This window comes from Leuciscus leuciscus (assembly GCF_965113295.1).
Source record: "Leuciscus leuciscus genome assembly, chromosome: 15".
Lineage (NCBI taxonomy): Eukaryota > Metazoa > Chordata > Actinopteri > Cypriniformes > Leuciscidae > Leuciscus > Leuciscus leuciscus.
The window spans coordinates 14,404,705-14,415,478 of NC_138739.1; the positions used below are offsets into that span (position 1 = coordinate 14,404,705).

The 10,774-nt window shown below is 36.0% G+C and overlaps 1 protein-coding gene across 1 annotated transcript; it reads right to left on the reverse strand.

Annotated features, from left to right (window-relative positions):
* Positions 1-238: 238 nt before the first annotated feature.
* Positions 239-7,375, reverse strand: LOC309476323 (uncharacterized protein). Its single transcript, XM_082139619.1, has 4 exons — positions 7,252-7,375; positions 5,788-6,128; positions 4,219-4,533; positions 239-723 (listed from the first exon to the last, which is right to left on the reverse strand). Exons 2-4 carry the CDS (start codon positions 5,798-5,800, stop codon positions 701-703), a joined length of 351 nt encoding a protein of 116 aa, XP_081995745.1. The 5' UTR covers positions 5,801-6,128; positions 7,252-7,375; the 3' UTR covers positions 239-700.
* Between the last annotated feature and the right edge of the window lie 3,399 nt (positions 7,376-10,774).

The following is a 10,774-nucleotide window of genomic DNA, read 5'->3' on the forward strand; positions in this document are numbered from 1 at the left end:
TCTCTGATCATCACAAACACCACAACTGAACATACTGGAGTTTATATACTACAGATATTTGGGGGTAAACTGACATTTAAAATGTTCAATGTTTCTGTCTATGGTGAGTCGAGATCACCAATCCTGCCTTCTACATTCTTTATTAACTATTTACATATTGAAATCAGCACACTGATTCAAAAATATGTTTGTTGATTAGATTTATCCAGATTTCACTCTATTTTCTCATGTTTTCCAGCTCATCTGCCTGTTCCTATCATCAGAAGAGACTGTTCATCATCATCATCAAATTGTTCATTGGTGTGTTCATCAGTGTTGAATGTGTGTGATGCGACTCTCTCCTGGTACAAAGGAATCAGTGTATTGTCCAGCATCAGTGTGTGTGATCTCAGCATCAGTCTCTCTCTACCTCTGGAGGTGGAATATCAGGATAAAAACACCTACAGCTGTGTGCTGAACAATCCCATCAGCAACCAGACCACACATCTGGACATCAACACACTCTGTCACACATGTGCAGGTACCACAGCACTGATGATATTAGTTGAAGTCAGTGCTGATATTAGCGTTTATTGACTGATCTGATCTCAGTTTGATGTTTTTATTCCTCAGACTCCATCCACTGTTGTGGTCCTACTGAAGCTGTGATCCGATTGGTCCTCTCTGCTCTGGTGGGCGTGGCTACTGTCATTCTTCTGGTTTATGAGATCAGATCCAGAAGAGCTGAACGAGATCAAGTACATATTCACACATTGGGACAGTAAATGATGACGTCATTTATCATTCTTAACCATTTCAATCACCTATTAATCTTCATTTATTTTTAATGGCTTTATGTATTAATCTGCTACTATAATATGTTTATTTATTGACATCTTAATTTTATTTATTTTTTTCCACTTTGAAGTTCAAGAGTCTCACCATCTCTTGTTACATTTCATTAGTTCACCTGCCCATCCAGTCTTGATTAATAATGGTAAAAACATTAAAATAAATAAATAAATGTGGAGCTATCACGGTTCTGTTAGTTTGGACTTTTTGTATCTCACCACTTTCTGCCAGTTAGTCGTTTGTTGTCTTTGTCACTTATTATGTTCAACTGTGCACTCATTATAAGTTCAGTTCTGTTTGTGTTTCATTGTCGGGTATCATGTTACGCGTCTGTAGCTCTCTCGGTTCAGATTTACCTTTATGCCATTGGATTTATTAAAGACTGCATTCTCTCTTCATCATTGTGTTCGTGTTTGATCATCTACTACACAAAACTGTGAAAGGAGCATTAAAGGGATGGCATTGGAAAGTTTGTAAGTACATCAGGAGTTTATTTAAATAACACTTGCCTGATGGCTAATGCTACTGCTAACCCAGACGTTGATGTCACTTCAGTGGTTTGGGAAAAGCACGTAAAAGTCCTGGCAGAAAGCGATGCATAAGGATGTAGTGTAACGACGAATTATAATTTTTTCCGAAGTGTTAACAACTTAACTGTTAACTAATAATTATTGCAAACTGGTACTACCAACAAAATATTAGTGCATTCCTGGAACTGGGCGTTGTTACACTACATCCTTATGCATCGCTTTCTGTCAGGGCTTTTACAGGCTTTTCCCAAATCACGGAAGTGACGTCGACGTCCGGGTTAGTGGTAGCATGAGCCGCCAGGCAAGTGTTATTTAAATAAACTCCTGATACTTACAAACTTTCCAATGCCTCGTTTTATGAGTACAGAACCTATTTGTACTACTGTAGAAGTTTGGTACCATTCTGGGCATTATTAGTGGGGTAAATTACGAGATACATCATTGGATCCATTAGCGCCTGCACTAAGCCATTCGGCTGATATTTCTGAATAAGCTCTAACTTTAATAACGTTCGACTAAGGGAAAAAAGGCTTCTGGGGGGGTGTTTGGCTCAAGGTCATGGTGCAAAGGACCCTAGGTTGATTTTACTCCGAACTCTCTCTTTAAGCAAATGCAGAAGACCACAACTATTTTTTTACGCTCAGAAAATGTTTAAAGAACAGTAAACATTGCTGAAATAGGTTTATGCATAAAAAAAGTTTTCAAATTTACCAACAGAACAATTAATTTGTTTTTAAGGATGTTTAGATATTTTGGGTGAAAAGCAAGTCAAAACATTTATTTATTCTATTATAAAAAACACTGCAGTAATGTAACGGATTATACAATACAGAAGTGCATAAACTTTGGAGGAAAGGTTTGCTTTGATGACACATTCCTGTCGTGTGATACCCTACATACAAGATGGAACTGGTGTTCACTTTAAGAAAATAAAAGCATCCAGGTATGAGAGACAAACACTTTAACATTGTTATATTGTTCAGGCCTTTGGAAAAACCAACAATGTGGATCTGTTTTGCCTATACTGGTTCGAAATAGATTTCCAACAATACACTGGTAGGCTACACTTCATTTTTTGTACATAAATACAGAAGACAGATCCTAGTCTCAACTATACTTTAACCCCAAACCCTGTGGAGTTTCAGAATGTTTTGCCTAAGGGGCCGTTTACACGTCACCATTTCCAACAAAAAATGGAAAACTTTATGCATATTGGCCGTTCATTTACACAAAAATCAAGCATATCGTCAGTTCTTGCAGGTCATGTCACTCAACTCGCATCAGCTGACTCTCAGCTGATCCACATCTACCTATAGGAATACGACAACTATCACTGTATTCATATATAAGCTCTTACAGTATTATCAGCAGCTATCGCGTTTCTCAGGAGCGAATTACCCTCCTCCATCCCCAGCTCCTCTCGTCAGTCAGGATTCGTCAGTCTGATTCCCCTTTGATTCAGACCAAATTCTCAATTTGTTGTACATTAAAATCTTTATTAATTAATGATATCTGCAAAACATTCATGTTTTGCTGCTCTATCCACTCTTATTGATGCATGGATGTGCAGGGAGTTCTCGCCCAGAACGGAACCATACCGCCAATCCAAACTGTATGCTAATTGTCTTTCGTATTTGACGATAGTGATCCTGACCAAAACAGTTTTAGGCACCTGAAAACACAAACTTCTGAAAAAAAAAAAGGGATTCAAAATGCAAGTTTTTGAAAATGATATCATTGTCTCCATGTAATCTACAAAAAGGGTGAATTTGTGAAAATGGTGATGTCATGCACATGTGTAAACATTATCTCGCAAGAGGTGAGGAGAACTCAAGAGGACAATGATCACAGTGTTTCTTTGTAAATATAACAGTTCTATAGAGCATATAAGCTGCTCATTAATCAACTGGTCTTTTCATCTGCGATAACACAGCCTTGAAAAACACCACACAGCTTCTCCTGCTGCTTAGCACATCATACCACAAAGAGGAAACCCAGCAAGTTTGAATTCATTCTCTAGTGCTATGAGTCATGGGCTTTGTAGTCCAACTAATTTGTAGTCCTACACCTTCTAGCCTATTTACATGTAAAATGTATTCAGTAGGCGTGTAGTGTTTCTTTACAAAGTGACATCGCCAACTACTGGCCTGGCAGCAGAATACAGTGTTTAAAATGTTTAAGTTCTTTTCATAGATCCGTGTGAACGAGGATCTTTTTGACAATGTTGTCGTCTGTATGCACATTTTTTTTCCCCGGTTTTAGTACTTAGAGACAAGCGGCTTTTAAAGGGAATAATCTGTGTGCTAGGGGGCACTCAAAGGGATGAGTACAGGGTAAAAAATTATGGGTGTGTTTCCAATTATGGTTAGAGAGAGAAATTTATTGTTGCTATCTGAAGGCTACAATTAAACAGGAATAAAGAAAATTATGTAGACATATGTTGAACAATATTATACAAACAGGCTACAGTTGAATAATTATGTAGAATTACAAGACAAATATAAACATATTTACAGAAAAAAAATTAAAACAATAATTTACAAAATAATTATAATTTAAAACGGAAATCCCTTTTCTGCTGAATTAGCAAGGCCATGCTGCTAATAACTTTTTTTTGTTGCACTTTTAACATATACTGACATCCACCATAAATAGCACGGGGGTCTTTTACAGCTAAAAATATAGAGTGAACTGATAAATGGCGCCATCTTGTGTTTTTATCGCCTAAAAACAGTGCTCGTGGAAAAACTAATTGATCTTATGCATTAGGTTCTGTTTTAGACAAGCCACAATGAAAACTAATACATTGAATTACCTGCTCAAGGGAAAATGAACTGAATGACTGAATTATACTCACCAATGACAGGAGCATTGAAGCTCTTGATGTTGTCGCTGTTCCTCCTGCTGATCTCTAGTTCATATTCTCCAGAGTCTGTGTTTCTGGTGTTTGTGATGGTCAGAGATCCAGTCTGGTGATCCAGCTTCAGTCTGTCTCTGAATCTCTCTTTACACTGAACATCTGTACAGGTTTTATTGGGATCTCCAGTGATTTCAGCGATGAGAATGCCATTAAAATACCACGTCATCAAATCATGTGGGTTTTTTATTACACCAGAATCAAAAGTAAAAGATTGTCCCTCCTTCACTGACTTTGTCTTTATTTTATCCGTCTCTGCACCAGAAACATCGGAAACACAAATGAATATCAGCTGTAAAAAACAGCAACAACATGAAACAAGAAAGAACTGCAAGCATGGATCTGGAAGAAAATTAGTATAAAACTAAATTGGAATGAGATATTAATTTAGTGTAATGAGGGAATTTCAACTATGCTGTTTAAAAAATGAATTATTGACCTGCAAATGCTAAACTAACATCAGACTGAGAAGGTCAGAAGGTCTAGTTTCAGCTTTCATTGGCCAAGGACCGCCCAGAGGCTGTCTGAGTGACAAGTAAAGCAACCAATCACAGTTGGTTTTGTTTAGCATCATGTTTAGGGTTGTGACTACAATAACAGACCGGCGTGTTAAACTGTTGGACGTATTTTAAAGAGTCTATGCAATAAACATTACATACTTTGCATGCTTTTGAAAATCCAATGTTTAGTTGATCCTAATAAGTGCTTATTGTCACCAGGGCTTAACAGTAACTTTTTTTCTCACCAGCCACTCTGTCTAGTTACTAGCCACTTTAAATTTTCACTGGCCACAATTCTGACATCTATTCCAAGGAGGAAAACTGCAATATCGATTTTTTTATATTATCCCATAATATAAGGTATGACACCACAGAGCGGATCATATGATCGAGTCGGCGAAGACCACAAAATGTATCGGACCCATTTGAATTTTAAAGCGATATGGAGGAGATTAGGAGGAAACTGTGGCTTTACTGGACTCAACAGCTCTGGCTGAGCTGTGATATAAACAAATCTCTATTGGCTGCATGTCTTTTAAAAAAGGGGAGGGGCTTTTTCGATATGTCCCGCCCTCTCTGCCTGTAGGCTGCGGTCTGTGGTCATGACATCTGAGGCTGAGACTATGGTGAAGCAGGAAAGGAAATGGAGATGTGAATCTATATGCAACTACAGAATTATTATTATTATTTTTTAAACTAGACAAAGATAATGGTGAGAACATTGAACTTAGGAGTAAAATACAATACTGGACATTGAACTGAGGGCATTTACAAGAAAATGAGGAACTAGATAAGACTCAGGTGAAGACAATGAATGTCTATAACAAACTGGTAATTAGAACAAATGAAACAGAAACAAAACACGGGAAAACAGGGGAATACACAAGTCCCTGCTGGGAAAGAAACTGAAATTGAAACCAAACATTACACTGAAAGTCCCTTATGTAATAAACACATTGTGATTAAACATGTATAGCCTTAGTCTTTTAACATTTATTAAATGACTCACCATGGACAGTCATACTGAAGATCGTTTCACTGATGGTGTTGCTGCCGATGATCTGTAGTTTATAAACTCCAGAGTCTGTGTTTGTGATGTTTGTGATGGTCAGAGATCCAGTCTGATGATCCAGCTTCAGTCTGTCTCTGAATCTCTCAGTATCTTCATTACACTGAACATCTGTACAGATCTTATTGACTTTGAGATATTCACTGATTTGAGCGATGCGGGTGTTATTAAAAAAACATTTATCTTTTCTTGTTGGTTTGTTTTAACATCAGTGTTCAGAGAGACTGAATCTCCCTCCATCACAAACACTGACACTCTGTCTGTATAAACACCCGATGCACCTGAAGAAATAACAGTTCATTATATCACTTCAGAATATAGGACATGTTTTATAGGACTTTTTTTTTATGATTTATGTAATGTGTTTGTGTGAGCCTTTGTCAAAGACAAATTTCGATCCTTATAGGGTAGACAAAGTTTTTAAAAAATACATTTGAAACAATGTATGCTCGATTATGAGCTATTAGGCTACATCATACATTTAATTAAGCTTGTAATAACTCTTTTTAATATCAAACACGTTCCGAAGTCTCGTTGCATGATTTACCGGATTTGGACGTTATGGTTTTGTACTGGAATGGAATAATAGTTTTTTTATAATAGTTGGACATTTAAATCAAAACTAAAATATGATTCACCGCACTTTCGCATCCCAAATTCTATACAACAACAACAATTAAGAAAAAATAAATAAATAAAAATAAGTCTGTCAAGTGTTAAAGGGATAGTTCGGCCAAAAATGATATTAAACCCATGATTTACTCACCCTCAAGCCATTCGAGATGCATATGTCAATCATTTTTCAGACGAACACATTTTCAGTTATTTTAGAAAATGTCTTAGATCTTTCAGTGGTTATAATGTCAAGTTATGGGGTCCACCTCCTTCAAGTCCCAGAAATGTTCATGCATCCTTCACAAAAGTAATCGATCCGGCTCCAGGGGGATAAACGAAGGCCTTCTGAGGGTAATCCGTGCGGTTTTGTCGTAAAAATATACATATTTAAAACTTTATAAATGAAAATAACTGGCTTCCGGTAACGGTCGACGCGCGTTCATGGGAGATGCCGCACGGATTACCCTCAGAAGGCCTTCGTTTATCCCCCTGGAGCCGGATCGATTACTTTTGTGAAGGATGCATGAACATTTCTGGGACTTGAAGGAGGTGGACCCCATAACTTGACATTATAACCACTGAAAGATCTAAGACATTTTCTAAAATAACTGAAAATGTGTTCGTCTGAAAAATGATTGACATATGCATCTCGAACGGCTTGAGGGTGAGTAAATCATGGGTTTAATATCATTTTTTGGCCGAACTACCCCTTTAAGTGATCAGAGCTAGTACAAAAGTCACATTCGCCATTTTTTATCATTCACCAGAAGCAAATAGCCTGTGATTTACCAAGCTGGAAAACCCACAGAGGTACGAAAATGAAGAGGTTCATCATTTCTCCGAAGAACGAAGTAGAAATACAAAGGGTTCACTCCAAGCATGGCGAGTCCGCTTTTAGCTATTATGCTAGAACCAGAAGAGATCAGATGTGCTCCTACAGTGGTCACATTCAAATCCAGACTCAAAACACTTCTGTTTAACGGTGCATTTACTGAATGAGCACTGTGCCGCTGTTAGTCCGACTGTTTGTACTGTACTGTGTTATTTTTTATTCTAAATTGTTTTAATTATTCTTATTTCTTTTTCTTATTTTAATTTATTCTATGTAAAGCACTTTGAATTGCCATTGTGTATGAAATGTGTTATATAAATAAGTGTCAGTGTGTCATTTCATCAGAAGTACAACTTCACTTTCTACTATCTTGATTAGCCTATTTAATGTAGGTTTAAATAAATCTGTCATGAAAATGAAAGCCAGAAATAATTATTTCAACAACAAATTTGAGTAAAAACATAATTTTATAATTGGATTAAGTAGTTAATGCAAAAACCGCATTATGTGCAGCTTACATGTTTATTACAAGTGTTGATTATTATATTTAAAAATAAATAGCAACTGGATTTAAGCTAATAGTTTGGACTTTGTTGTTAACCTTTGATATGTGCAAAGGCTCTCTACATAGTTTACAGCATTAGTAGATATCTTTTTTTTTATCCTTTAGAAACTTTAAATTATAATTGAATTTACACAATTTGTTCAGTAAACCAGTTTAAAAAAATAATAATTCTTCCCAAATACTGTTGCTGTTTCTAGGTAAAAACAAATCTGGATTTAATGATTACTTCAGCTTGTTGCTCAAGTTCGGTTTATATTATTATATGTTTTCAGACAGCTGTCTAGTTTTGTTTCCTCTTATTAAACACACACACTAACTGTGGCCCAAGTGTTGGGATTATTTCGTTTTCAAAACCTGTATGGAAAAGAAATGTTATTAATGGTTAATAAAAAAAATATTCCACAGAGTGAATCATGTTTTTAATAATGTTTATCACAAACATACAGAGATCTTTCGAGTTTCAGAAAAGATTTTGTGAAGAAGTGTTTTTTTTTTCAGAAGTGTTGTGGGCTTTACTTCAAAGTTAACAGAAAATGAGCACCAGATGAAATACAAAAATAGGAACAAAGAAACAATAATGCTGCCAAGAAAACCTTAAGTCTAAAGCTGAAGGCTAGACTGGCTGAACAGAGAATTTAAGTGAAGGCAATCATCTACATCAAACATAATATTCAACAAGAAAACAAATACATCATGCAAAAATCATCCTTGGCAATCAAAGCAGAACTGAAAAACACGAGATGAAGAACTATTGTGTCATTTGTCTTCCATCTCGCATGAAAACCAAAAAAAACTTTTAAACAAATCAGCACCTTATAAAATGCCACAGATGTTTTGTTTGAGGAAGATAAATACATATCTACCAAATGTATGAAGACTTAAAGTTCCCCTGTGGTGAAAATACACCTTTTAATGTTTATAATGTCTATGTGGGGTTTTTAGTGTGCTTTAAGAAAAAACATGTGCAAATTCATAAAGTGAAGCAAAGACAGTCTCAAAAACACGGTTTGAAATCTCTGGTGTTTCTGACGTCACAAACTACCTTGTAACCAATCAGATCAACAGCTCTCTGAACTGCTGTGAGTGAGTGGAGGCTTTTAAATATGTCATTTCGGTGATGAAAGATGAGTTTTAAGAGATACAATTATTGACTAAAGGGGGACTTTAAAACAGTCCATTTTTAGTTATTATAGTAAATAAACACACATGCAGAAATTACGATGTAATATTCTCCCAGACAAACAATACATTGATTCTTTTTCAGGTTTAAAGGATTATTTTGTACCTTAAAATAATGTTTCTAAAATCGTTTTAGTGGTTCATCAACTCGTAACTGGGTGAAAGGCACTTCTGCATTCGTTTTGCGTCCCTTTGTCGGCTATAACCACACTATGGAAGTTTACCAGATCGGGTAGCGGATCTGTAATTCAAATGAGACGCAAGAAACTACAAATTTGACTTGCTTTATGGCAAGCGTTACAATAGTCATTATTTTGTTTTTCTTCGGACTTTCATAAAATCATGCAACATACTCTACCTTGTCTGTGGACATCGTTATTTCCAAAGCCGGTGCTGGATAAACAAATAGCGTACGTACGACAGTAGGCTAAATTATTTACGACAGCGGTAAAGGACAATTCCGCTTCCAACCTGTAGGGGGACCGAAGAGGAAAAGTGCTTTGGTGTTGCTTGAGTAACATCCTATACCTATTTACAGGAATGATAAAGACTGAACCTGATCTAAACCAGGTTGGGTTTGTCTGATTTTGTCAACTCTAAACCTACTCTGAAACTCATTCAACAAGTTTAATGCAACAGGCCTCAAGGGTTAGTGTTACTGGGTAAACCATAAACATTAGCAACATAGTGACTTTTCCAGTAACATTTTACATTTATGCATTTGGCAGACGCTTTTATCCAAAGCGACTTACATTGCATTCAATGTACACATTTTACATTTTTGTCAGTTCTTGCTTTCCCTGGGAATCGAACCCATGACCTTGGCGTTGCTAGCGCCAACGCTCTACTGTTTGAGCTACAGGAAAGCCTGTAACAGCAACAATAGCAGTAAAAACACCTACAGTATCAGTAGTTCAGACTTGAAGAGCACTTCTGGCCATACACTGCGAAAAAATGGATTTTCTTAATTTGTATTTCTGTCTTGTTTTCCACTACAAAAAATCTAAACATTCTTTAAGGGTTTTGTTTAGGGCACGTTTCCTTTGTCCTAGTTTGATTACTGTGTTTGTTGCTAAAAATAACAATGTTAAGTCTGATAAATTCATCAAAATTTAATGCTTAAATTAAAGGGAAATGTCTGCCAAATGGATTAGAAAAATGTATTTGTTTTCTTTTGTAATTAAGTTTTTCTGACGCCACTGGCAGATTTTTTATGTAAATTTCTTTGATGTAGCCTAATGAAATAAAAGACAAAATACTGAGATTTTTATTTTATTTTTTCATATAATGCCCATCTTGGTGGCATATTTGTGGAAACGCAGTCAGTTCTATCAGTGAGGATTATAAACAGGTGGGACATAATGATTGATATTTCAAACCAGATCAGTGCATTAATATTTTATGCGGTGCAAAATACATAAAATAGAATGATGTCTAACTGTCACTTCAGCAGCTTTAAAATAGGCACCATCAAGAACTCATTGATCTATTACTGGTGCCGTATTGCTTACGTTATTTGTCATACAGTGTGTAATGCTTAATGTTAACTTTTAATTCGTTTTTGTATTTAAAGGGTAACTAAACCCTTAACCAACTTTTTTTAGTTAATGATCTGTAAGACTGGGGCTTTATTAGTGCTGTTCATTGATTCGAGTAACTTTTTTGACATTTGGTTATAGTGTTTTAATTCTACAATATATGGTGTAAAAACGTCTGAGTGCTGCCCTCTTCAGGTT

What these genes read in the sequence shown, in the direction of transcription:
- LOC309476323 (XM_082139619.1), bottom strand. An exon ending in CTTCAATGCTCCTGTCATTG is followed by an intron (nt 724 to 4,218) that starts GTGAGTATAATT and finishes GATCTCGTTCAG; the next exon opens with CTCTTCTGGATCTGATCTCA.